Below are 26,927 nucleotides of genomic sequence, written 5' to 3'. Positions count from 1 at the left end.
TATCCAAGTTATAAGTATAAGTCGTAAGACCGGTTGTGGCCGGACATTTTCATAGTGAATCGGCCTGTTCGGCCTTATTTGTCTTTCCTACGTAACCACAATTCCTTGACTCGATTACTCAGGAAGTAATCAAAGGTGTATCTCCGAAGAAGAGATAACAAGCCTTTGATAGTTGACGTGGTCGATCCGCTTCTGCCACAAGTCGATATCTGACTCGACTGTTTGTCCTTTTGCGAACAAGGCAGTGCCTACGTCATTGGTGTTGATGATGAACATCCTCCTGTCCCAACACCCTTGCGCGATGATCTGACCCTCTTCCTCAATGAAGCACCCAAGATGTGTAAACCACACCTACATCCCTTGGTCGATGATCTGCGCGACCAACACCAGGTTCTTCATGATTGTCAGGATGTGAAGCACATTCATAAGCTTCCCTTGTTGTCTGACATGACTCAAGGGGACTTCTCCAACATGCACGATCGGGTGAGGAATGTCATCTCCGGTTTCGACAACTCCCGATTTTTCCGGTTTTTCCAAATATGAGAACCACTCTTCATGGCTCGTCATATGGTTGGATGCTCCAGAATCAATGTACCACACTTCCTCTGATCCGGAAGTGGTCTTGTTCATCGAGTTCGCTTTGTGTTTCATCACAAAGGCTGGCCCTTTTCCAGTCTTACCGGTTGTGGATCCTTCTAATCCTTCTGTGTAGTGGGAGCTTTGCCAGTTCCCTTGTCCGGCCTTTCTAGATCCGGATTTATCCGAATCGGCACGCTTCTCCAGCAGTACCAACATTTCATGCATAGTTGCTCTGGTCGAGCTTTTCAGTAGGAAGCGAGCTCGCCATGCTTTTGTCCATATCTTCCCTCTTTTCGGTCTGTGCTTTCAGAAGTTAGGGTTCGTCTATGGAAATCGTTTGTCGGCAATAGAGGTTCTCAACCCTTGCATTCTAATACCATTTCAAAGTTAATGTGCGGAAGCTTTGACAAACCGGTTTACTCGGATAGCTACAGAAAATACACACAGGTTTAATGGAAGCTTGAATCACACGGATAGAGAACGGGAGAGACAAAGAGAGCAGAACAGCATAAGCTAAATTCAAAATAATAACACTTTGTACATACAATGTGCTTAGTGAGCACTTTTATACAAGTCCTTTAAAGTATTGACATGTACTTCAATGCTCATACAAGCGACTGACACTAACTCCAAGAAATATGCCTACGTACTTGTTGTCCGCCGTAAGTGGACAAATGTAAATAATGCATGATAAAGAGGCGTATTATTATAATAGAAGCGTTGAAGTAACGCGTGTAACAGTTCACACGGGAAGCGTAACCGACTAGGCCCTATGTATATAAAGGGCATATGAACATTGTAAGAGCTAACGCAATTTTGAGCATAGTCGTTTAATACAGTTTCTGTCTTCTCTTATCTCGGTCTCTAGAGTTTCCTGTGTTGCTATTTCTGTGTCAATACCTAGCGTAATTGTTTAAGATGAGTAAGTGTCGTTGTGTATTTACGCACGATAGGAGCTCGGTTGTAACCGTCTCCAAGTTCATGTCTTACCTCACAAATAGCCAATACACCATGACGTTAGACTACGATGTAGTTACGCATAGTACACATGGCCATTCCCTGTACCACGATCTCTTTGAGCCTACCCCGAAGGACTGAGGTTAGGCTGTGTTCCTAACCGATAACAGTACTAGGCTAGGATTGTGGACCTCTAACAGCCTACCGGTTACAATCCAATCTGTCTCTTAGTTCCGGATAACGATCCAGATACCTATCCGGTTCTCCGTTTCGGATATCAATCCGGCTCTGGCTTATTCAGCCGATCCGGATCCGGTTGAGCTTGTCCGCTCTACAAATTGTATTCGCAAAAAAAGAAGGAATTGCTAATGGACGAATGCATTCAGTGATTGTAAGCAAACTTTGTAAAATGCAGTAAGTTGACTTAATCATCTTGTTGGTAGTTGATGAAACAATGAAGGTACCACTTTACTGTTTGATTCGTACTCTGTTATTAGTTGTCACTTTTAGATGATAGCTTGAAGACAGCTTTCAGGAAATATTATTGTCACAAAATGCATCATTTATATACAACATATCGATGACAACTCTTATGCCACCTTCTCTTTGACATGAAAATTTGGTTTCATGAAAAAGCTATAATAAATTTATTAAATGGAAAGGTAAATCATTATAAAAGGTTATGCCCACACTTTTTGAGATGCATCACACTCCCTCGGTAATGAGCATTGATCAACTATTCGTTGAGGAGTCTCCCTACAAGTCACAACATCTCCTACCCCTACCTTATATGATCCTAGTGTGGACACCGAAGTGTGGACAACCCCATGCAAAAGGGGCTAATAGCCTTCCACTTTGTAGAATATATAAATGATACTTTTAATATGTTGTTACTTGTTGCTTTAATATAAATAACTAAATGTCATTTGATCCTCCATAACTAAATGAATCTCAACAACCATGCAGATTATAAATACCAACAAAAGCTCCATTCAAAGTGGATATGATAATTCTAGAGATCATTGTGCACCCAATTTGATGAATACTAGCATAAGTTTCCACACCAATACTATAGAGAGAAAAATCATGAGTATAAAACACACATAAAATTGTCCATGCATTCAAAATGTTCTAAATATATCCATTCCAAGAAGGAGAAAAAAATTTCCCCTGGCAATTTTTAGTATGCAAGTCACTAGTCATGCTAAAGACAAGTATGACAATGGGGTTGGTTTAGATTCCGAGAAAGAACTTCCAACTTTTTATGTTTTCATGTGAATCACGGTCTCTGTTACACAAACAAGGGTTTTGACCTTGAAACAACAATTTGAAGTTTGGATGTTCTCCTTTCTTGTTTCTTGTCTCTAAGCCATTTATGGAGTTTTTTTCACGTACATCTTCTTCTCTATAAGGGAAAACAAAAGGAGTTAATTCATTATTTACCGAATCACAATGATTCTCCTAACAAGTGGGGTACATGCAATGCAACATAAATGGTTGAGTTATTAATGACTTTGTACTAATGAGTGCTAAACACATAAGGCTCTAAATATACCCTCTCATTGTCCTTTAGACACATTCATACGCAAACATATTTAAGTAAACCAAACACAATTGATCTAGTTATGGCTTTAATGATTCTCAACCAATTCTAAAATTTGTCCTTGAATTCCTTTGCACAATATGTCTCTTCCTTAGGCTAAAGATTTTATGCATCTAACAGTTAGCACTCATTTATGAAGATGGTTCAATTACTAAGTGTATACTATCAAAATATCATGCCCAAGGGCCAAAAGGCTAGTCAAAAAGGTTGAATATTGTACATGCCAAGAAAGTTTCCCCAAAAAACTTATTGTCAACACATCTCTAGAAAGTGAGTCGAAAAGTCGAGAGACAATAAAAAGGTTCACATATGGTTGAATAAGTGTAGTAGTCAGACAAGGGTATCACTAAATATGTAGTTGCCTTCGACATAAAATTATGGTATGCTACAAATGTTTATATGCATTCTATGATATATAGGATTATCTATTCTCAAAGGCCACACAAGGGTTTTGGTTTCTAAAAGTTCTTTTAGGAGAAACGTAATAGTTTACATCATCCTAAACGCACAATATGAAGTAGAACAACTAAAATCTTGTTTTAGGAGAAACCCTCTAGTATGCAATATCTCAAGCAAAAAACATGAAGATTTTTTCATATTATAAGTGCAATGTTAGACTCATTGCTTGAGACTCAAAACCATAACCATTGGTCCACTTGACCAAGTTACAAAGCACATGCTCTAGCACTACACTATCATGCATGTTCATTTTCATATTGTAATGGATTATGTTGTTGGTTTATTAAATCAATGGATCGATTTTAAACATACGTATGATACCCACAATTACAAATATGTCATACGATAGGATACCTTTAGATCAATAATTGGTTTTTATTATCTCCATTATTGCTCATTGTGGAGCCATCTGATTTTCTACAACACAAACAATGCTCGGTCCAATAGACACAATCGAGCGATCTGTACACGTAAGTACATGACATATATGTGTGCAGTTGTAATCAGGTCCTTATGTGCAAGTTTACGTTAGAAGCCAAAGCAAAAAAAATGGTTTCACATTCTGCTATTGAATAATAGTAGCACATTGTGTTTTGGTGCAATTTGTCGAAGTTTCATAAGCATGGATTATGAGCGTTATGATGGAGAAGAGTGCATTATCGTACAATGGCGATAGTATACAATCGATCATAAATATAAAGATAGCAATATACACACACACACACACACACAAAGTGATAGTATACAATTGATCATTAAATATAAACATAGCATTATATATATACACAATTTCTTGTTGGTGTGCAACTACTTAGAAACCTAATCTCACATACAACCCAAATGAATCCAAATGTTTTATGTACATATATATAGTATACATACTAGAGGCCTACAAATTACAACCATACATGCATATACATACATTAAAGTAATATGTACACAAATGCTCAATACAAAATACTGATAGCATGCAATTAATTCTGTGTCTTCATTCATTCATTCATTCTAGAGAATAAATAAATGTGTGTGTAGGAAAGGCATAGGAAGGTTGCTCTGTTTTCACACACAAACTGTATATATATACATATACTGTTATACATATATATTATATATATATATATATATTATATATACACATACATACATACATACATACATACATACATACATATACATATATACACACATCCATACATATATAATTTGATTACTCTGTTCTTACCAAAGAGTTTGTAGATTGCTCTGTTTCTTCCAAAAAGTTTGTCCATTACTCTGGTCGTACAAAGAAATGCATTGCTTGAGGTTCTCTGATGATACTAGTACACCTCAACATACCAAGAATGACAATGTTCCCTTCGTTTGGTTCCCTGCATCAACCCTAATTCAACGAAGAATTGGAGAAGAATTAACACTGGTAGGAAAAATAAATAAAGAAATATATATGTTTTTAATTTTCTGGGTAATTTTCTTCCTCTTCTTCTTCTTCTTCTTCTTCTTCTTCTTCTCTGTTTTTATGCATTTGTGATGAGAGTATATATATACCCTATTTTGTATATATATGTATATATACATACATATTTTAGGGTTTGGTATGTAATTACAGGTTTTTGTGCCTCCACATCCACTTATCAAACATTGGTTATCTATCCTTCGGGACGAACTCACTCCACCATCCATTTTCAGTATGTATAAATTTTCTATTTATTTTGGGGCTCTTTTTAATGCTAGCTTTCAAAGATTACTCACTCAATTTAGTACTTTTTAAGTTTTAATTTATTTTCGTACAAAGAGAAACCCTTTTCTTGGCTACTCAGATGTTATTATTCTGTTTTAGTTCTCTTTTCTTATCATTATTTTCTTGTTTTGTCTTGATCATGTTTGACACTAGAAAATGCTTTGGCTGAATTGGGAAGATTTCTTATATATGAAGCTGCTAGGGACTGGCTAGTGAGTACAATGTTACGTTTCATATTGTCAATGTTGTTCAGGTTGTTGAAATTGGATGCTTTCATAGACCAAGTATATTATGGGCATAGGCATAGTAAATTACTTGGGGTTAATTATCCTAATCGTACTACATAACTGGAGTTTGATGAACCTCCTAATCATATTAAGGTGATTCATTAAGATCCTAATAATGTAGTTATGCATTCAAGACACAATGAACCTACTCTACACTTAACTAACTCCTACTAGTGTAGTTTTTGTGTATTCATTTAAGAAAGTTGATCATGCATTTCCTTTTTTCAAAGTATTAGAACACTTGTGACATAGCAGCTAACTATCAAAGGTGAGGTTCAAACACCCTATGGAGTTGCAGATGTGGACTTTATTGATGGCCAAGAGCCTGTAATGGTGAGCACTTTTTATTTATGTATTGAATATCCATTATCCATTCTTCCAGTAATACGTCCAGATTCCTTGTTATTGGTGGCAATCTTATAGGTGATACCCATGCTTCGAGAAGGGCTCGTATTGGTTGAACATGTGGCTTCTGTTCTACCCTCAACACAAACATATCACATTGGTGAGTAGTCATGGAATGTCATATCTTTTCGATATGAATATCTTTCAGTTCTCTTAATCTATGTTTTATTATTACACATGCTATGGGCTTTCTACTTGATTGACCATTTTTATGTTACCACTTTTGAATACATTTTGTAAGCATGGAATTTCTATTCCTTTCTTATCTCGGTTTGCCAGGATTTGGCCAAGATCAGGTCACACTCAAGCCTACCCTTTATTTGAACAAGTTAGTTGAATCATCCTTGAAACATTTCATGTTGGGAATCGAATCATGTGATAATTACCTTATTTCATAAGAATCATACACAGAAAATCTAATAGGAAGTGCTTGCTGGGTTTGGTATCTCATGAGGTTTTCTGACTTTTGGTCAGATGCTATGTATCATTTTCTATTTGTATTCTTTTCAGGCTACCAGATGAATTCCCAAATGGTGTCAGAGTTCTTATTGCAGATGCATTGCTAGCCACAGGTTAGCAATCAGGATCAAATCTTCGCATTTCTAGGATGTAAGAAAAACGATCCAACAGAATATAAGAGCATGAGCTGTTTTTTCTGTGTTGATTAAGCAGGTGAGACACTTATTTCTACAATCGAGCTATTAAAGCAACGAAATGTGAACCACCGACTGATAAGAGTAGTGAGTTGTTTAACCTTCTGTCTAGTTTAATTACTGGGATGGAGGAAAGAAATAATTGGTAGGCATATGAGGAGGAGACCAATAACTTCTGGGTGAGCCATTGCATGTCAATGGTAAAAGCAAATCTCTATCCAAGTAGCTAATGCTTTGGGCAGATAAACTCTTCAAAAAATCTTAGTATCATTGATTATGGATAGGAGAACATATAGGTTGGTTTATTTAATGTTATCAGGCATTATGGAAATTGGAGAATTCATATCTTCATACACCCATTTTGGAAGGGTGGATATTTTCATATTAGAAACATAGGAATGGGGGATGGGTTCCTAATATCTGTTTACTATTTGTATTAAGATGCCTGCTCACATCTCTCCACGGGGAAAAGTCATTTGTAATGGTCAACAAGCTCTTATCAATCTCTTACAAATAACCATCTGACTCTTGAGTGAGAACTTGCATGCACCTACTATAGCTGAGCTGCTGCTAGAAATAAAGATAAAAATGTTTACAAATTTGTTTATGATGATCCCAGTGGGATGGATACTTGTGCAGTCTCTTAACATGCATAAGCAGAGCTTTGAACTTTGACACCTAACCATGGCTGTCGTATCACACAGATATGTGCTGCTGTTACGCCTCCAGCATTGGATCAACTTAGTAACAAGTTCCCTGGGTACAAAAACATGTGAATCTTTTCCTGAAAACGTGTGAAAATCTATTGTTCCTAAATAAGAGCACCTTTATGCTGTAATATGTTCCTCTATAGGCTCCGAATATATGCAGCAACTGTAGATGAGGCAGTTACTGAACGAGGGTGAGTAATCAATTCTATCTTCTGATAGTCTTTTGTAATTTGAGACTACTCGGTTCCATTTCGTGCATTGTTCATATAGGATTGATCTTCTGTTTGACAATTTTGACACGAAACCACTTTTAACATGTATATGCATTTCCTCCATATATCATCTTCTGTAACTTGAGACTTAGTTTGATCTTTACTATTCCTTGTGGTGATATTTATAAATTTATCTTCGGGGTTCTTTGCAGTAATAGTTCGTAAATTGATCACACTCAATATTCTTTGCAGTGATATTGTGCCTGGTATCGGAGATGCTGGCGATCGTAGCTATGGGACATGATTCTTTTCTTTGTAAATACAAGCTGTATTATGCAGTTTCTATGCGAGGCTCCTGTACAGGTTTAAATCTGGTACTAACAATGACTCTAATGTGAGTGTATCATTCAACTAATGTGATTGTGTGTACAATGAATGACCCTTTGGCATTTTGATTCTGAATGCGGAAAAGATTTGATTTCCAAAGCCTACTTTTACTTTTTGTAAAGGTATGCATGAACCTTTTTTTTTGTAATAATACATGAACCATTTTTAAAAATTTCACTTGTAAACATTACCTAGCAATCCTCAGAAATTTTGTAAATATCCATAAATAAAATTATGCGTGGAATTTACATTATATTTCAAGTGAAATGTGTCATCTCAATTTCAATTGGTGTTCTATTTATGACTCAATTATGAGAGATCCCTTGATTAATACCAGGTAGAGATATGTAAGCATACTCGTATCCATTGGATACATACTGAACTTGTAACACCTTCAGACTCTAGGAAAGAATAATTAACGAATGCAAGAACGTGGTGAATATATAATGCTCCATGGTATCAGTTGGATCTTATGATGGTTTGAAACATGGTTCTTTACCCGTAATTTTGAACATGAAAACAGGAACATAATGAATGTATTATCAAATGCAAGAATCTAATAAATGTAGCACCGAGTGCAAGAATTGATATGGATTGTTAACCTGCGTAGCACCTTATGGTTTGAAACATGGTTTTGTATCCATTCTTTTGAACATGAAAACAGGAACATAATGAATGTATTGTCAAATGCAAGAATCTAATGATTGTTATCTAGTTTCACTACGGAAAGAACCCATCCAGGAACATAATGAATGTATTCTCAAATGCAGGAATCTAATGAATGTTATCTAGTTTCAGTACAGAAATAGCTCGTCCTTTGGTGCCAAAGAATATAGTATGCTATTTACAGTTGCTGATATCATGCTCAACTTTGTAAACATGGAAATGATGATTGCTCTCATTGTCATCGAGCTTACAAGAGGCTCATGGGCTACTTGTGATGCATTTGGGATTGTTCAATATATGGTGATTCAATTGATGTGTGTATAATTCAACTGTCCCAAAATCCAATTTATGCCTACTTTGCAAGATTTTCAATACACATTCAAAGCACTACCACTAGTAAGATTTATTACCTTCCATATAAGTTATGATCTATTGACGAAAAATCTTACTCTCTAATTTGTTGCAAGATTGATATTGATTATTTATTGACAGAAATAGTTAAATTATGATCAATGGTATGATGCCAATACATAAATACACAATGAGATAGCAAATACAAGCACGTTCTCAACATTATAGAGTAGTAATCTATTGACTAAAAATGACATCTATGTGACCTCAACGCAAAATTGAAGAATAATGCTTCAGTTAATATATAGCCTCACAATAATATTCCAACTTGGCTTTTTTGTCAGCAGTAATCCATTAAGTGCAAGTTGACATAGCAAATCATTTTGCAAGAGAGTTTCAGACATGTGAACTATTTCATAGGTTTCTCATATAACCAGATGGAGGAAACTTGTCTCTGGTATTTTTTATGTTTTCAGTTCATTTTCCATTCATTATTTGTCATTTGCGATACATATCATGACTCTTAACAAAGCTTTGATTTTCCACTATTTGACATAGCATAGCATAGCCATACTCCAAGGAACCAATATATAAAGTTCTTTTTAAGCTTTTGTCTCTCATTCAATATCATACCAGGTATGCTTTGTATAGCACTGTCTGGCCAATGATGGACAGTACAGAATGTCTAAACTACAGATATACTTATACACACAAACTGATAATATTCTCTGCCCCCAATAACTAATATTCTATACCCAATTATGATTCACACAGACATTTGAATAGCTAAACACCTAAACCCTGCACAATTCCAATGTTTTCTCCATGTGCCATAATTACTACTATCTTAATTTTTATATGTTCACTAATAGCTGTGTATGTGGAGAAGACTTGGGAGTATCCCAAGTAGTTTGCACAATTTGCCCTGGAGTACTATATCATCAGCAGCATATAAAAATAAGAGGTAACATGGTGAACATGCCAATCCAATGCCTTGTCACTGTAACTTCTATTGAGTCTCCTTATTAAATATTTATTGCATGATAGAGTACATATGCCAAAAACTTATTTTGTTACAACATTATTATGAGGGTACAAGAAAAGGCAAACTACCGTTTGCATCTGTGAGTAAAGAGGCTAGAGACACCAGTTGTGAACTCTCTATTGTGGAGATGAATATATATTGGGAGATGAAACTCAAATGTGCACCAAGCTGGCTATTCTACATCCTTTTGAATCTCATATAGCTGCCGAATATTTCCAGAAGCTATATACAGTACAACAACTACATTAGAGGGTTCAAATAAGAAAAAGGATATTTCTGCAAAGACAGTGCTGATAGATATACTCACATAAAAGCCACTCCTTGAAGTGAACTCGCATGACATGCGCCAAATGTCGTTTCCTTGGTACACTTATTTTCAGTGACTCTAATACTTCCCTCAGCACCTGAGCCGCTTTATTCTAAATACATAAACAATATTTAATGTACATAATCATCAAATTCCATGCTCATCTACTAAGATAAATAGTTTACTTAATTACTTAAATAGGGGGAAGTATTATGTGAATATTCAGAATCAACAAATAATAATGCATTCCTATTAGAATAATAAAAGAATTAGTAGATAGTAACTGTCAAGACAATAGAATACAAAAAACGATAAGCCTACATGCATTCATTTTAGAAACCTTAGCAGACAATATATTATGTTCCGAATTTGCATGACAATAGTTTCTATAGACTAAAAGAAAAAGAACTAGGTGATTACCCTTTGTGTCTGAGATTGTAAATATGCCCTTGGCAACATGAAAGGGTTACATGTTGTGACAGATCCCCGATAAGATTTACTATCAGTCCATTTTGGGATCTGCAAATTCAAAGGCATGGGGTATTGCCAATAATATCAGAATACCAAAGAATGTGTCTCGGCGACAGTGATTAATTACTGTAAGAAACACCAAGCTGCCCGTAGCTTGTTGCGTATTTACCAGAATGACCCTAAGCAAGTTAGGGGTATTTAAGTGTTTTTCCCTTGATCATATATCATGAACCATGACCAAGATGCACGCACCGTGAAGCTTGTGAAATGATCTGCTGGCAAGAGAGACGCACCCTCTGTTTCAGAATCAGCAATACCAGCTGCATGCACTGTAGAATCATGTGGATCAACAGCAGAGAATGTCAGTTGCTCATCCCATTTGTTAATGTTTGGTTCAAAACCCACTTGGCTCAAATGTTCCTCCAGCTTGGGGTAGTATGTATTGTATGGTGCTACCTATGTAAATAGGAAAAAATAAAATTACATAGGCATTTAATATATATACAATGATAGTATCATCAGTTGTATATTCTTTTGTAGTATCATTGCAAAATCTTTAGGAATATTTTCTATACAGTGATAGTATTCGTTTATACTCTCTGGCATTATAAGAATCCAAACCTGCAAGCTATGGTTTTCACCAAAAATCACTGGAGCTTGATTCACTGCAAGGTTAAATCGGCATTCTCGACAATTTGCAATGCATATCCGTACAGTTGCCACTATCAAGTGTACCCTTTCACAATGCTCCATGCGAACAGCCTATCATGCAAAAGTAAATATCATACTTACAGCTTGAAATAATCTTTTCACAAATAATCTAAATTCTTATAGAAACCCTAAAGGAATGGTGATGTTGCTTGCTTCTTACTCAATTGCATCAGAAGGAAAAACACATGCATGTAAACACAGGTAAATACAATACCAGATATGCAGGTCCAAAGTACCTTTCCAACAGCACCAAGAACCACTGTACAATCTGAGCATCCATAAATAGATACATAATTTAAAGGTGCAAGGACATAAATAGTTGAATCATTGCAATTTGTGACCTATACATCAAAAGAAGCATCATGAGATTTTCAGTTGGTAATTATACACTATTCGATCAAGCATATGGGCATTAGTAGACAGAAATCAATAAAATGGAAGCCATGGTGCAAATATAATATAAGACAATCTAAAAATTGGTAAGTTTTGCATTGAACTGAACAACTGAAGAAACAAAGACCATTGACCAAATGATACTTTAAAACATGAACAAAATTTAGGATAATTTTATCTAGAATTGGGATCAATAATTGGACTCTCAACTTTCATGCCTAAAGATTTAACTCGCCTCGCATAGACTTGGTGAAATAAAACATTCTCACCTTTACAGAACCACCGATAATGTTACTCTCATCCTTCAAAAATGATACTTTGATTACTCCATCAATGACTGTAAAATCTTGAATAGATGAGCATCCATTGGCATTACAATGGGTAGGTCTATCCTGTAAATGGTTTGATCTAGAGAATAAGTGAGACATCACCCAATCATGCACTTCTTGTAAAGGGACAAGAGCAGTGGATTCTGAGAAGAAAGGAGCGGCACAGCTTAGTGGCTCCAACGTTGACGACTCAATCAAGAAACCAAGGTGATTAAACTGCTCTTCTGAGATTAGCATCTGTTATTGCCAACAAATAATAAAATGAAGTTAAAAGCTACATCACTAGTTTTAAGCAACTTACCAAGAATGTCACAACTAATACCACTTATATTTCCCTTTGAAGACTAGAAATTTTCAATATTGAAACAAGCTGGGCCAGTACTCATGACAAGATTTTTAAGTTATTAGATCCACAGTAGATGTCAATATTTCTGAGGTTAATCTCTGTAAAATGTCAATATTTCTTGTGGTAAACCTCTGAACTTAATTTCCTTGAATAGGAAACAGCATATAAAACTAAAAGAATGTGCATGTAACTAAAACACATTCAGAACAAAGTTTCCTACTGATAATGGTCTAATGATTTAAAGATTATAATGCTACCTATATTTAAGTTATTATACTTCAATATATATGTTGTGATCCATATTCATAACTTAACATTTGGATGTCTAAGACTAACAAGAATAAATTTGCACACATTTTGCATTCTATGTTGAACCATCATTTCACAAACAATAGAAAAGATAACAATGCTGTAAAGGGGAGCTCAAAAATATCAACATTGTTGAATAGAAAAACAAATGTTCATTATTGTAAATAGAAATGAACACTAAATTGTCAAAATGATTAAGATTTACAAGTATAAAATGCAATGCAAATAACATGAATGCCTCCATTAAAATAACAGAAATTGTCGAATCGACGCACAGAGAATAACAATTTTTCAAAACGGCATAATAAAGTGTCTTCTATGAAAAATTAGTAAAAGCCAATATACGCATACCACCCATTAACCTGTGAATCAGTGCAGGTGTTTTCCAATGGCGCTGCCAAAAGAGAAAGTAAGTCATGAAGATGCTTTTGCATGTAGGCGAGCTGATGAGCTTCTTCATCTGATTGTGATGGTGTTGTGGTTTTTCGAACTTTTACCTGAAATAAACATGTAAATGTGTAAACTTGCAAGTGCTCATACGATAGAAGAAGACACAGTGTACCCCATCAATGGGTTAAATGACAAAAAAAAAAACCATAGCCAGTTTAGTAATCAACTTGAGCGTAAAAGCATGATTGAAGGGCATAAGATGCAAACATGATGTGAAGTAGAAATAGGTGTAGTAGTAGTCGTCGTAACAGTTGTTGCAGTTGTTGTCGTAGAAGATGACCCATCAAGGGGCCAAACATCTTCAACCAAAGAAGCATCTTTATGTGGCCGAATTGGAGCTCTCCTATAGTTCTGAATGTATAAGAACATGATCAAGTCATCAACGGAAGCACCCACAGAATCAATCTCTCCAAGAGAAGCACTATATATAGCATCATCATAATATGGAGGAAAGACGGAGGCAAATGTCTCTAGAAGCAATTGGGCTTGTTCATACATGATCCCAAGGCAGAGAGAGATGCCCGCCGCATTGATTCGATGATTTCTACGAAGATTATTTGAGTACCGATGCATCTTCAAGCGTAATCGCATGAGAGTAGATGATGAGGATGTATCCGCGGAGACGAAGCTCGGATCAGAGAATGGAAGAAGACCATATTCAAAAGGTTGGAATCGGAGATATAGATAGAGGCTGTTCATTGAGATGAATGTGTTTTTTTATCTCTCTCTCTCTGTTTTGTTTCGATCTCTTATGTCTTTATGCTCTCTGATTTTATCTTTTTTCTTGCTCTGGTTTTCTTTACCTGTGTCTCACTCTGTTTTCTTGTTTTGTTAAAAATATGCTCTGTTTTTTCTTCCTTTCTGCTTCTTGATTGCTCTGGTGTCTGTAAGAGCACTGCTTTTCTTTAATTCTTTTTGCTCTGTTCTGAAGTGTGTGATTCTCTCCTGCTCTCTTGCTTTGCTCTCTTCTGTCTCTCCCCTGTCTTTCTTGCTTTTCCTCATATTCTTCCATTTTTGTGGGCTTTCTTTTTGTCCTCAACAAAACAAAACAAACAAAAGAACATTAAGGTTTTGAAGACTCTCATAAAACCTTCTGTCTTCAACATGGCTTCATCTCTTGAGATTTTGAGAGAGAGAGAGAGAATGTGTGTGTGTGTGTGTGTGTGTGTGTGTGTGTGTGTGTGTGTGTGTGTGTGTGTGTGTGTGAGAGAGAGAGAGAGAGAGAGAAGTGTGTGTGTGTGTGTGTGTGTGTGTGTGTGTTTGTCTGTGTATTAAGTTTGGCTTTGAAATCTGTCAAGCAACAAAATATGGGACCCAACCATTTTCCTTCTCTTCCTGTCGGGTACCCCTTATGGCGTCCTGTTGCGATCATTTGCTCTCGTAAATGGCATTAGTATGAGACACGCGACGGACAAATGCATCCTATGTTGTAAGCCCCCTAAAAACAGAAGGTTTTTGTCAATTTGTCTTTTCAATCTGCCTCACATTCTTCTGGTTGGGTTCATTTCATACGAAAGAAAGAATCTCATGTGAACTCACATAGTAAGTGTTTCGGCTTCATTAGTGAGGCGTTGATGAGTTCTGGAATCTTTTTGTCATGGCTATTAGCTAAAATTGTTAAGTGAGGCAAGTCATGTGTGACTCCATTTTCTATACAAAAAACAGAAGGTCCTATAGAATCTTTTTCAATATGCTCTTTCTTTCTCTTCTGAATGTAATATATTGTTTACTAAAGCCTTTTGGAAGCTTTTATTATTAGATAAAATGTTGGATACATACACGTACTTTGACAAGGAGATGATGCTGACAATACCTTCTTGCAAGATGACATGGCAAGCATCATCATTCCCTCGCTCAATGACTTTTCATGTGTCTTGAGCTCATCTAGCACTGATTGTGTCATCCTACAATTTAGATATAAACATGTTTTGAAGCCCTCTCTCGTATCTCACTCTTCATTATTTCCTACATTTTTTTTACCCATCGATTCGAATACATGAATAAGTGCCTTAGACTGTACTTTTATACTCATGAATTACAAAGTGATGCTACAAAGAATGGTGTAAACAAGGAGAAATTTGGGCATTGATAGCCATTCATTTTGATCGTGTGGCAATGAGAGGCCACAAAATTTCAATAACATTTTAATAACATGTCAAACACCCCCAATGAATATACCACATGATCATGTAGTATTTAATTCCCATTTTTCACATCAAAGCAAAGTAGTTGAAATATTGAGGCTTGTCAAAGGATATTAAGGCTGACAACTTGGTACCTAGTCATACGATGACATAATTTGGGCAAAGCACAATGAATCACCCTACAAAACTTACAATGTTACTAAGTCCCCCACAATTTCCGAGTGGTCCATGTGGTTGCAAATCTTAAATGTATCATGACTCATGCACTATCATAGTTGACATTCAATGCCATACAACACCAATTTAATACAAAGAAATTGAAAACATGAATCATGAATTCAATCATAGAAATTTGCCATGTAGTTGAGGTTGAAATGATTGCTATAATCCAATCATCAAAGATGATGTTCTTGTTCCAATTAAAACTACACCAAAACCCTAAATGAAACAATATGTCAAATGTAGGAACCACCATGCACAATGGGTTTTGATTACCACCAGCATTATTGACAGTATAAATTTGATGAGGTTGTTAAAAGTAATCTCTTTTTGCCGGTTGATAGTGTGACTTACTCGAGTATAAACATAATTTGCCCCACGAATAATAAGTAACCAATGATAGCAAGATTGACCTTTGAAATGACAATCAAACCAACCTTCAGCCTTTATAACAATGAAGGTGTACATCAAGGTCATTGACGGTCTTTATATCCTCGACATAATATTCACCCGCCCAAATTCTGTAACATGGAGTTCAACAATGAACACACCAACAAAACATGGAAAACGTGATGCATTCAATTGACAACTATAGATTCACAATTGATTATATGGTATAATCAATTGAATGAATGATTACCTAACCTAACCCCCCCACCCCGACAATCAAATGCAATGTGATGTACAAGTTGCAACTACTAATTGTTAGTCAAATGTAAAATGTTCACATCATGCATCAAAATATGAAGTCATTCATCAAATATATGCTACCTTCTTATATGTAGAAACATGTTTCTCAAAGAGTATTCCACGGTCATCATGATTTCTTGTTGTCTACGGGTGTATAGCTCTAAGATACGAGTTAGCAATGTTTCAATATATATATACATATCTATATATTTCATTACTCTCTCCAGTCTCAACATCGTACTCAGTTCACAATCTCTTCATACAACGAGTAATGCCATACGCTGCAACCTTCACTCCAACATAACATTAAATTTTAAGTGAACATGCCATTAAATCAGAACCCATTTCACAAAAAACTAAATATAGAGTCTAATGTGATATTTTCACCTTACAAATCAATGCCCTATTGAAATTCATAGGCATCATATTACATTCACTTGAATCATTTGCTGCGTATTGGAAATGCCAATAAATATGATAGATATACACAATGACTGAAGTAGGATAACAATGTGGATTCTAATGTCATGTTCACCTACAAAGTGTGATGCCATATTGAATTGGCATTGGTTGCCATTATAGATGGTGTACATAATCTTTCGTGTAGTATAACAATGTAAGCCTAATATGATATTTCACTCCAAGAGTAATGGCATATTAAATTTTTATCACATGAGCTTTTTAGTATTGGCATTGTTGAGAATAAGACATCGGATTATATATTTTACACATAGTTAAAACAATTTTTGTTGGCCATTTCAATTTGCCATTACAGATTTAATAGATTTACAGAGTCTATTATCAAGAATCATAACTTTTTTACCATAACATGCTAATTTGGTGAAGCGTTCTTGCTATAGTCCTTAGCAAATATCGCAAATCTGTCGAGATCTTTCTGGAGAATGCTCTCAACCAACGGTGATACAGACTGCAAGGATTATAATAGACACAAGAATCTTTTTTCATCAAAATCTAAACATTTGCTGAAATTACGAAGCTCTAAATCAGGGAGACAAATCAATTCCATGGGGTGAAGTAAGATTGAAAAATGAGTATACCGCGAGTAAAGGAGCCAACACATCTGGTACCTCATATGAAATGGTTAGCTGCAACTCATTTATTTGATCATATCAAAATCTTCTTTCTCTAATTTAGGGCACAAAAATCTCTCAAGAAGTCTTTGTAACAACATTTACCTGAATTACTACAGATGATGTACCTCGGGGATAAAAACGAACAGTGCCCCTGATATAATAAAACCCAAACAAAGATTTTAATTTTTTTGAAATATTTGCATAATACTCTTAAACAAACTATGCTATATATCATTTTAATATTTTTTATATACATAGATATTTTCATTTTCCACATTTCAGAACATTTAGAGAACAGAACCCAGCAGAGAAGCAATACAAACGATTGGATACAAATTAATGCTATTAAATCAAATTAATCATGATTTACAAGACACGTTTAGAGAGTAAACTCTCATCATAACCTATATCCCCCAAAGAGAGGCCTATTGGGGTTTGGCTAGATGTATAACAAAATATTTTTGTCCTTTCTAATATTCTGCAGAGATAGAGCTGAAGAACACTCTGAGATCCTTTTTTCAATCTTGTATTAGATCAGGACAAGTACGTCAGAAAATCCAAGGTCAGCAGTGCTTGAGGCAATGACTCGTAGAAAAAATAGAGCTACTTTTATATCTGATTGATTTAAACTGAAAATTAACTTACATTAACAGATAGAAATTTGGAGTACAGCATATGCAGTCTTTTTTCTTTATCTCATGTAAAATTAACAATAGAACAAGTGTACTTGTTTGGTAAAACGAAATGGTGGTTCCATTTTCCACCATCAGCAAAAAGCAAGTCTAAATTATGATCAGCGCTACTGCACTGGCATTACCTCTGTTATTGTTATTGCTGAGAAATAATAACATGACATTAGAAATTTTGGTTTAAAAACTAGTATAGGATATGCTTGAACCTGTTCTGTAGGCCATCCATAGATCGCCAATGAATCTTCTGGTGATAAATGGGCTATAAACAAAATGAAAAATGAATCAGATGTACTCAATCCTACCTTAAAAAGTCTCTAAATTAATAGCCAGTAACAACTGGTGTCCGGTAATAAATATCCTTAAGTATGGATATATACTCAACCTGCTCTAGAAAATGACATGGTTTGTGCATAGAAAAATCTAATATTTTACGAGCTTCCATCTAGCATGGAGAAATATGTTTCTTGAAAACAATCACATTTATGCAGTGACCAGAGGGTCAAGGGCCAGATTGTAGGTTCAGGGACGAATTGATGAGATTCAGTAGTTGGGAGGTGCATCACATGTCTTCTCCTTAGGATTGTTGTTCCGCTTGTGTATGGCTTGTAGTACATCATGTGCATAGATCCTAAAACCTACTGCCATGAAAGAGAGACCGTAGCAGAAGGAAAGAGTAATGAAAACACACAAAATGTATAAACAAACCTATATGCACAAAAAATGAGAACCTCCTGAATATCCTACATATAAAGGGTGAGAGTAAGAGTGCATGAGCGGCCTAGAAAGCTCGATGCTCAAAAATGAGTTGTTGAATGCATAAGAGGGAAAATGAGGCACACCCCTATTTAAATTTAATAGGGCCCAGGGCAGCTAACCTGTCCAAGAACACAACTAGTGTGAAATATTATAATCATACTATTAATAGCAGAAACAATATGCGGAGAGGTAAAACAAGATGTAGCCCAAGTTGCTAACACTGATGCTCATGACAAGTAAAATAACAAGCCTTTTCCCTCTACTGAAATGGCATTACCTGTAAATTCTTTGCAGTCCACTTGAACTCAAAATCTTGTCCAAATGTACTATACTTCAATACCCATTCAGATATTTGAGGGTTATCCTTCGAAACCTATATATCCCATTCAATTATGTTTCATTGCCATGCATACCCACAAAGACTTAGAATTTCAAACAATCTGAAAGGCATATATCACAAACCTTAATAGAGTGAATCCATGGCATCCAACGATTAATTCCCTCTTTATCAGACCAGAGATCCCAAGCCAAGGAGAGAGGTACTGCAACTTCAACTTGAGCACTGCAGAACATAAGAATATACTTGTAAACATTTAATAGTCATGGTAACTTTTAAAAAATTTATTATAAGAAAAACAGCCATACAATATGCTTCATGTGCAGCACATGAATACATTTAGTAAATCTAGATTGCGAGTGGTCAGTTCCAAGTGAGGCCAAAGCCCGTGTATTTCCCTAGGCATTGCTTCATAAATATTCATAGTAGAAAAAAAAGCTATTTATACACTCTTCCTTTCCTACTATTTAAATATTATATTAGAAACAAGAACTGTCAAAGCAATGTAACAACCCCGAAGCCGTAAGTTCACAATGCATTCAACTGCATTGAGCGCAAACATTATAGGATTGATGCCCCAAATCAAGCGTTTCACATGTGCCATTGGTGCATTGATCCCAAACCAAGTTTGCCTCCCAATACCTATTCACCCTAATGTTGAACTATGCATTTCTTTTAGCATAACCATGAAACTTGCTGAAATAGCAAAATTCTTGCCGCCATCCATGTCAGAAAGTTTTTGCCCTCTTGCCTTTTTTGGAAGGAGAGGTGTCCATGTTTCAACTGTGACTAGTTGCATGAATAATCAAGCACATAACATGTCTAGAGATTGCTTGAGTGCAAATAGATTGTCAATGGACATGTCTAGAGATTCTTCATGTAAACAAGCAATTTACCCTAATACTGAAGTACGCAGTTCTTTTAGCATAACCATGAAACTTGCACAAATAGCGAAATTCCTGCCACCATCCATGTTGAAAAGTTTTTTCCCTTTTGCCTTTTCTTTTGGAGGGAGAGGTGAACATGTTTCAATTGTGAATAGTTGTGTGAATAATCAAGCAAATAGCATGTCTGAAGTTTCCTTGGGTGCAAGTAACCACCCTCACTGTTACGAGCATGACCATATAATATCCCGTGGTAAGAATTTACCGTAGTAATCTATACACGTGGATAAGTGTGAGGGTTAAATGAGAGTGTAAAGAAGGGGAGGATTACTTTTAATCCTCGGGATTGAGACAACCCATTAGGTCAAGTGTGAACTTGCCTGGGGGCCTTGGGTTTCGCTATAAATAAGAGGCCTAGCTACCCTCATTTGATCATCTTTTGACTACATCGAGACTCTGCTCGTGTGGTGGGTCAACTCTTGTAGCGAGCGCGCCAGCACCAGGTACGACTCGACGCCACGGCGGTGGTATGGGACGCCGATCGAGGCTCGAGTCCGTCTCGATCCCTTCGCTCGGGGGTGGTCGGGTGGATCGGCACCCTTCTTTCTCTTTCTCCTTTCTATCTATCTTTTCATTATCCTTATCTTAAGCTTACGTTAGTACTAAGATCTATAATATTTGGTAGAAATGATCATAGTCAGCCCATAAATGCTCCAATTCTATGATATACTCCTGAATCGTCCCATCTCCCTGCCAAACGGCATCTATCTACTGCTCAATTTGAAACACTCTCATGTTATTTTCCCTCCCAACGTAGGTTTTCTGTAATTTCTCCCAAATATACTTCACATTTTGAATTCTATCAACAATGGTTGCAATTGATGGAACCATGGAGTTGAGAAGCCAAGTATACAAAGACGTGTGGGTAGCTCTCCATGCTTCCCACTCACTATTCATTTTAACAAGAAGCTCTTTCTCTTCTCTTGTTAGATAGCCATCAACACCTCTCCTTGCCAACGCACCCGTAACCCGAAGCGACCAACTCAGGTACATGGCCAATCCATCGAGTTTGAACTCAACTAGAAGGAATTCAAGTCTAGGTGGTGGTTGTGTTCCCATCACACCTCCAGATGCTACAATCTCAGTTTGCTTCATGTATTTCACCAATGTTTTCACCTCATCCTCGTTCAATTTTGACAATGCCTCATCCATCTTCTCAATCTAGACTATCTCTTCTCTTATCTTCTAACTTCTTTTTCCATGTCACCTCTCAACCACATAGCATTGTCATCCTAACAGAAGAATCCTCCCTACCTCTCTTGGATGTTATGACAGTGCTGTTCTAACTGCTGTCGCACCAGCAGAGGGTGAATCTAGGGTTTGCACACCTGCAAGGGACCAACGAGCAGCAACTCACTCTGATACCAAACTGCAAAATGAACATTCTCCTTTCATTTCTTCTCAAGGGTATACATATATGTTACGACAGGAGAGTGAAAGTACAGAGATCGCTTATTAAAAATGAGGAGAAGGCACCTCCTTATAAAGGCCAAGATATGGCCGTTGGGCTAACTAGCTATAAGGGCTGGATAGCCATTGGGCTACAACTTTAATCATTCTCAACAGTTGCTAGTGCTTCGGAGACAAAACATGCGCTATAATGACAAGCAATAATGATGGCACAAGTCACATGCAAATAAAAGTTGTGGAGGGGAATTTGAAATACAGTGTATAGGCTTTAGTTGGTTGTGTTCCTTGGTCCACGTAGAAGCGGGTGGAAAGGAAGGATGTCGAATTGTGGTGGTTACAAATAATAAGTTAGTCTTCTTAACAGCTATTGAAAAGGTACAGAGCATGTGGCATCCAGGGAGGGGTTGATGGACTCAAGGTTATTGTTCGTATCTTGATTTGTAGACGAATATAATACTTAACATGGGATTTAAGCCTCCTTGAAGTGATGTTTTGCATTAAAGGTGGGTAAAGTCTCAGAAAATATTATTGAGCAGCAAATATTTTTTGCTTATACTGAGAATACGAGGATCATTTTTCATCCTATTCCAGACCACATCTCGATGTGATAGCTGCAGCAAGGACATTTCCTCAAGATATGTACATCAAAACATCGTGCTTTTATTCCTAAGCTTCTATAGTGGGTGTTCAAGGATTGGTGAGATGTGCCGGTAATCATCCAGCAACATGAGTAAGACGTCAATCTGACGATTGCATGGCTCTAATTGTTGTCCAATGCAACTCACGTAGTGCCGTCAGCCATGGAGGATCAAAAGATGGTGACTTAGGTGCCAAAATACAAGAAAAATGTGATGAGATTCAACTTGATCACTTCATCAAAGAAGCCCAAGTCAGGATGACACCATCAAATGCCACACCATTGCTACTGTCATACTCTATGGCTGCTACTGTGCTGAGTCTTCTCTCTATTGTATCATCTAGTTAGATACATGCCACTGTGGGTTGTGTATGTATTTCAAATTTTCTACATTTCTTGTTTTCATAAAAAGGAAACAAAAATCTAAAACTTATACTATATAAACCATTTTGCTGATACTTGAATCAGGATTCTGATGAGACAAAAAGAAGGTTTTGAATCATTTTTGCTGAAGTTTGTATCAGTATCATGATGAGACAAAACTAATGTTTAAAAGAAGGCGAAAAGAATAGATGAACATACCTGCTATCAAGCCATTGACTAGCGGTCCAGCGAGTTCCATTAGAGATCCAAATTAGTCCGTCCTTATCCTTCTTCTTATTCTTCTTCATCACCGTCATCTTCCGATTGGAAGGAGACCGTAGACCTGCAGAAACAGGGTGTGATAGATCCAGGGGGGCTGTAGTGCTTGGCCATGAGGAGAGGTTTGTGTGCAGAATTGAAGGGATGGGCTGTAATGTGGTTAAGCCAGAAGAAGCTGTGAGCATGGAATCCATTGTTGGGAAATGTCTGATCAGAAGGACATACACATCATCATCATCATCATCATCATCATCATCATCATCATCATCATTGGTCATCACAACACTAACCAAATCATACATACATACGCTCGTGTCCTGCGACCACATTGGTCGGCGCCATGCCCGACTCGAGCCACCGTCTCGTTTCATCCGCTCTTGTCAGAACCGGTTCCTCCCTGCACCCGCGTCGGTCGTCAACGACCCCATGTCGTTCCAATCGCGTCGTTTGTCGAAACGGCCGCAAACTCTTTTGACCACGGCCCAGTCGATCATGAGCCCTTCATCTGTCTCCAAGAGGAGACCAACCTTCTCGCGGTCAAGCACGTCGACCGACTTCACAAACAGTGGGACCTTGCTCGTATCAAGCACGGTCCAGTCTAGCGTCGAGAGTTGCGCAAACCACTTTTCGAACTCCTACAGTAGAGCCGACATATTCCGTCCCTTGTCAGGGCTCTCGACCCAATCCATAAAGTCCTTCTTCAACAATCGGAGCGAGTCAGCGAAACTGTACCTTTCGAGGAGCCACCCCTCGAATTCTGCCCAGTTACGGCAGTCTGCTCGCACCTCGAGCACCTCGGCGTGGATGCTCGGCGTAACAACTCGAGGGAATCCGGCCAACCGTCTGTCCTCCGATATGTCCCTCATCATGATCTCGGCCCAGTAAACCTCCAAGTAGCTAGTCACATCTTTGCCATTGAAACGGCCTATCGCGGCGACTATCGATTCAACGGCTCTGTCAAGGGCGCTTGTGCCCTCTCGAGCGTTCACCAAGCGGTCAACGGTCGTTGCCATGGCTTCCGCGAGTTCGCTTCCGACTCCTCTACCGCCCTTTACACCTCAAGTTCACCAAAGATGTTGCGGTTTTCCGCGTGGATGTGTAGAAATAGGACGGGACCACAGGGGGGTCTCGGACCAAGGAGTTAGAATAGGGGGGAAGGGAGGATCGTGTCACTATTCAAATACCTATGCCGGTTCAATCCATGGTCGTGTATCGAATACGGAATGGTACTCGGATCAGAGCAGCACAGCTCACCAGCCTAAGGGAGTTGTATCTTTCCCTGATTAGGATGCCTGGGAGCAGCGGCAAGCGCACAGGCTCACGGACTCGTATGTGCACGCAACAGATTCAGGACGGGAATAAGACACAAGCTCAAAGCATGGCCAACACACGACAAGTAGGAGCCACGTAGAAACCCCAACAAAGGGGACTCAACAAACTAATGATTAACAGAGAATCCAAAGAGTACAACCGGGCGCGGCCGGCAACAACGCTTAAGGAGAGACGCTCACACATACACAAGGAGACAGGGCAAAGAATCTCTGGTCGGGAGCACACGGGTTGCCAGCGCGAGCAGAGACTTCCTCTCCTTGTTTGAAACGATGGCACAAGACCTGAAGAGAGAGAGAGAGAGAGAGAGAGAGAGAGAGAACTTGGCACTCAATCCGAGAGCACTTCCTCCTAATTCCTAAAAATAATCCCTTTTCTCAGTCTTCTCTCCCTCCTTTTATAGCTCAAGGAGATAGAGAGTTGTTAAATCATGTAGTTAAGTCAACCGCTTCCGACAGAGATTTTCCTCGATTCCCTCACGTCAAACTCCCACATTCCTCTCTATCCGTGCGAGTCTTTAAAATGCCCATTAAACCCTACTACCTAGTAATTACTAGTCCTATGTTATTACATGTTTCACATATAAAGGCTAAACTTTGTACATCCGTGTAGACACCCATTCCCGCGCGTCTCGCTCCATTTCCCTCTGTGGCCAAAATCCTTCACGACAACATGGGAAAATGGGAGCTACAAATTGTTCATATATATATAATTCTTAAAAAATGAATGTAAGTGAATGGCCTAGTGGTCAGGGCTATTCAATGTGTGTAGGAGGTGTAGAGTTTGATTCATTTCCTAGAGTAGCCACATTAAAGTATATTATTCTTTTTTACTTTTATATGGGGAAAAGGACATCTACATTTAATGTAAATGAGGCGTCTCCCTCCCTATAAAAAGAGAGCGGGAGACCTTATTTTGGTTCCTTCTTCTTTCATTCTTCGTTGTTAGGTGGTCTTGTTCGACATTTTGGGAGCTTGGAGGTATTCATCTTCGTCTTCTTGGAGTTTTTCATGGGTTCTTCTTCATTTTCTTCTCTTCTTCAACTCTTCTTTGTCTTGGTTTTCGACACTCAACTGGAGGCAACAAGGAGATTGCAATCTAGCACACAGGCTGTTCGTAGGGAGGACGTAGTGGCACGAGAACTCTACCCTGATTCAAAGCATTGTAGCCATCAGAGGTAGTTGCGGACTTGGTGGCCCACTCGACTCGCATACATTGGAAGCTTCATTCCTCTCACTTTCTATCTCTTACTTGAGATGATGGTTAACTTGAGGTTGCCACCGTTGTATCCCCTCCCCTGTTGTAACTTGTAAACATTATTTTATAAAAGGCCCTCTAAATGTAATCCAACATCTACTTTTTAGTACAAGGCCATTTTGTCATAAACCCGTAGTCATCGCCTTAATCAAGTGATTAATCTCTCATGTAAGCATCTAAGATGATCTAGTTCGCATCGACGAACCCCCATGATTTTGTGTTCCATGAGCATTCGCTTCTTTTCGTTTGTCTAACCTTTGCCTTGTTTCTTCAACTTCTTCATTTCCTCAACTAATTCATTCTTTGACTAGTTTGTTTCTTCGACAAGGGGTTTCTTCGACACGAGGTTCCTTTGCCAAGGGGTTCTTCGACAAAAGGTTCCTTCAACAAGAGGTTTCCTCGACAAAGGCTTTCTTCGGCAAAGGTTTCTTCAACTAAAGGTAGCCTTCGAAGAGCTAGAGTCATCGATGTACACATCTTGTGGACTTGGAGACACTTTGACACCCGAGTCTTTTCGACTCTTAGATCTTTTCCACCCCATCCTTTCGAGTCCTCCTAAACTTTTTGATTCCCTAGTCCAAGACCCCGGTGTTTCTGCTCAGGTAGCACATGCACGAGCGTTTATGCAACAACGTAATACCCATAGTCGGTCCTATTGGGTTGTGTTGGGATGTGGAATTTGTGATGTGTTCCCTCACTTAGGATGCAATGGCCTCCACGCATGCTACATATCCAATGTATACCATGATATGCGAAAGTCTTCAAGGAAAGGATTGCCAAATTATTCAATGGATCGCAAAAGTCTACAAGGTTGGTCACCTTCTATGCATCCACCCCGGTTGGACTATTGCGCATCTTCATCCAAAGCACCCAATGGCCCAAGTGCAAATGTGAGTATGAAAACGTAATCCCGCTCTTGCACACAACCGATAGATCCAAGCTTCAACATGCAAGTTGGAACCTATTATTTCGACTTGTCATACCAATATCACAAACCATTAACACTTGTCATACTTAGTGTACAAAATGAACAAACCCAAAACACTTTGGCATACATGGCTAACTTATTACATATTGTCATGTTTTGTTATCTTGTGGCTTTCCCAAATCCAATGTGGGTTTCAACTTGAATACAACTAAAATGAATCATTAAAAATGTTAAGCCCATAAGTCGTAGTTTTGTGATTTGGTTTGGTTTGTCAAATCAAACCATTGTTGATTGCTATTGGTGGTGAGGAACATCAACAATATTTTATGTTTGTCTCATGTCTTTTGATGGAAAGTAGTTGGTATGGTTAAGCACACTAAACTCATTATTCTTTTCATCTCTCATATTTTGTTCATCATTAGTTTGATTTGAAATAATGATATAAAAGTATATATATGCACCAAAATGAATAGTATTCAAAGT

General features: G+C 37.7%; 3 protein-coding genes across 7 annotated transcripts; 1 reads left to right on the top strand and 2 right to left on the bottom strand.

Annotated features, from left to right (window-relative positions):
• The first annotated feature begins 4,784 nt into the window (after nucleotides 1-4,784).
• On the top strand, nucleotides 4,785-8,172 carry LOC147860927 (uracil phosphoribosyltransferase-like). 2 transcript variants are annotated; one of them, XM_087323166.1, is made up of 11 exons: nucleotides 4,785-5,012; nucleotides 5,202-5,280; nucleotides 5,487-5,545; nucleotides 5,873-5,953; nucleotides 6,044-6,125; nucleotides 6,305-6,353; nucleotides 6,536-6,597; nucleotides 6,698-6,765; nucleotides 7,383-7,438; nucleotides 7,532-7,579; nucleotides 7,853-8,172. In XM_087323166.1, exons 1-11 carry the CDS (start codon nucleotides 4,887-4,889, stop codon nucleotides 7,902-7,904), a joined length of 762 nt encoding a protein of 253 aa, XP_087179292.1. In that variant the 5' UTR covers nucleotides 4,785-4,886; the 3' UTR covers nucleotides 7,905-8,172. The 2 variants fall into 2 exon arrangements, with proteins under 2 accessions (XP_087179292.1, XP_087179293.1); XM_087323167.1 differs by having other exon boundaries at nucleotides 4,788-5,012; nucleotides 5,876-5,953.
• A 1,826-nt stretch (nucleotides 8,173-9,998) lies between these two features.
• LOC147860926 (uncharacterized) lies at nucleotides 9,999-14,351 on the bottom strand. 4 transcript variants are annotated; one of them, XR_015530137.1, is made up of 10 exons: nucleotides 13,573-14,346; nucleotides 13,278-13,412; nucleotides 12,201-12,497; nucleotides 11,775-11,879; nucleotides 11,449-11,589; nucleotides 11,233-11,283; nucleotides 11,080-11,156; nucleotides 10,777-10,875; nucleotides 10,357-10,468; nucleotides 9,999-10,271 (listed from the first exon to the last, which is right to left on the bottom strand). XR_015530137.1 is itself a non-coding variant. In XM_087323766.1 (9 exons), exons 1-9 carry the CDS (start codon nucleotides 14,062-14,064, stop codon nucleotides 10,222-10,224), a joined length of 1,635 nt encoding a protein of 544 aa, XP_087179892.1. In that variant the 5' UTR covers nucleotides 14,065-14,339; the 3' UTR covers nucleotides 9,999-10,221. The 4 variants fall into 4 exon arrangements, 2 of the variants coding, with proteins under 2 accessions (XP_087179892.1, XP_087179893.1); XM_087323766.1 differs by having other exon boundaries at nucleotides 11,080-11,283; nucleotides 13,573-14,339; XR_015530138.1 differs by lacking the exons at nucleotides 9,999-10,271; nucleotides 10,357-10,468 and having other exon boundaries at nucleotides 10,997-11,156; nucleotides 13,573-14,351.
• Nucleotides 14,352-16,913: 2,562 nt separating this feature from the next.
• Nucleotides 16,914-23,208, bottom strand: LOC147860925 (uncharacterized). The gene is made up of 7 exons (XM_087323891.1): nucleotides 22,871-23,208; nucleotides 19,423-19,522; nucleotides 19,238-19,333; nucleotides 18,411-18,463; nucleotides 17,615-17,663; nucleotides 17,477-17,524; nucleotides 16,914-17,346 (listed from the first exon to the last, which is right to left on the bottom strand). Exons 1-7 carry the CDS (start codon nucleotides 23,206-23,208, stop codon nucleotides 17,251-17,253), a joined length of 780 nt encoding a protein of 259 aa, XP_087180017.1. The 3' UTR covers nucleotides 16,914-17,250.
• Nucleotides 23,209-26,927: the final 3,719 nt, after the last annotated feature.

This window comes from Azolla caroliniana, unplaced genomic scaffold, assembly GCF_043228905.1.
Source record: "Azolla caroliniana isolate FFs.n. ecotype wild unplaced genomic scaffold, voAzoCaro1.0.p SCAF_8, whole genome shotgun sequence".
In the NCBI taxonomy this organism is placed as follows: domain Eukaryota; kingdom Viridiplantae; phylum Streptophyta; class Polypodiopsida; order Salviniales; family Salviniaceae; genus Azolla; species Azolla caroliniana.
This window is presented reverse-complemented; position numbering and strand designations above follow the sequence as displayed.

What these genes read in the sequence shown, in the direction of transcription:
- LOC147860925 (XM_087323891.1), bottom strand. Translation starts at nt 23,208, where the DNA reads ATGACCAATGATGATGATGATGATGATGATGATGATGATGATGATGAT. An exon ending in GGACTGCAAAGAATTTACAG is followed by an intron (nt 18,464 to 19,237) that starts GTAATGCCATTT and finishes TTTTGTTTATAG; the next exon opens with CCCATTTATCACCAGAAGAT. An exon ending in CATCATCTGTAGTAATTCAG is followed by an intron (nt 17,525 to 17,614) that starts GTAAATGTTGTT and finishes AATGAGTTGCAG; the next exon opens with CTAACCATTTCATATGAGGT.
- LOC147860927 (XM_087323166.1), top strand. Translation starts at nt 4,887, where the DNA reads ATGCATTGCTTGAGGTTCTCTGATGATACTAGTACACCTCAACATACC. An exon ending in CACTCCACCATCCATTTTCA is followed by an intron (nt 5,281 to 5,486) that starts GTATGTATAAAT and finishes GTTTGACACTAG; the next exon opens with AAAATGCTTTGGCTGAATTG. An exon ending in AGATGCATTGCTAGCCACAG is followed by an intron (nt 6,598 to 6,697) that starts GTTAGCAATCAG and finishes TTGATTAAGCAG; the next exon opens with GTGAGACACTTATTTCTACA.
- LOC147860926 (XM_087323766.1), bottom strand. Translation starts at nt 14,064, where the DNA reads ATGAACAGCCTCTATCTATATCTCCGATTCCAACCTTTTGAATATGGT. An exon ending in ACACCTGCACTGATTCACAG is followed by an intron (nt 12,498 to 13,277) that starts GTTAATGGGTGG and finishes TGGCAATAACAG; the next exon opens with ATGCTAATCTCAGAAGAGCA. An exon ending in TACAATCTCAGACACAAAGG is followed by an intron (nt 10,469 to 10,776) that starts GTAATCACCTAG and finishes TTATGTATTTAG; the next exon opens with AATAAAGCGGCTCAGGTGCT.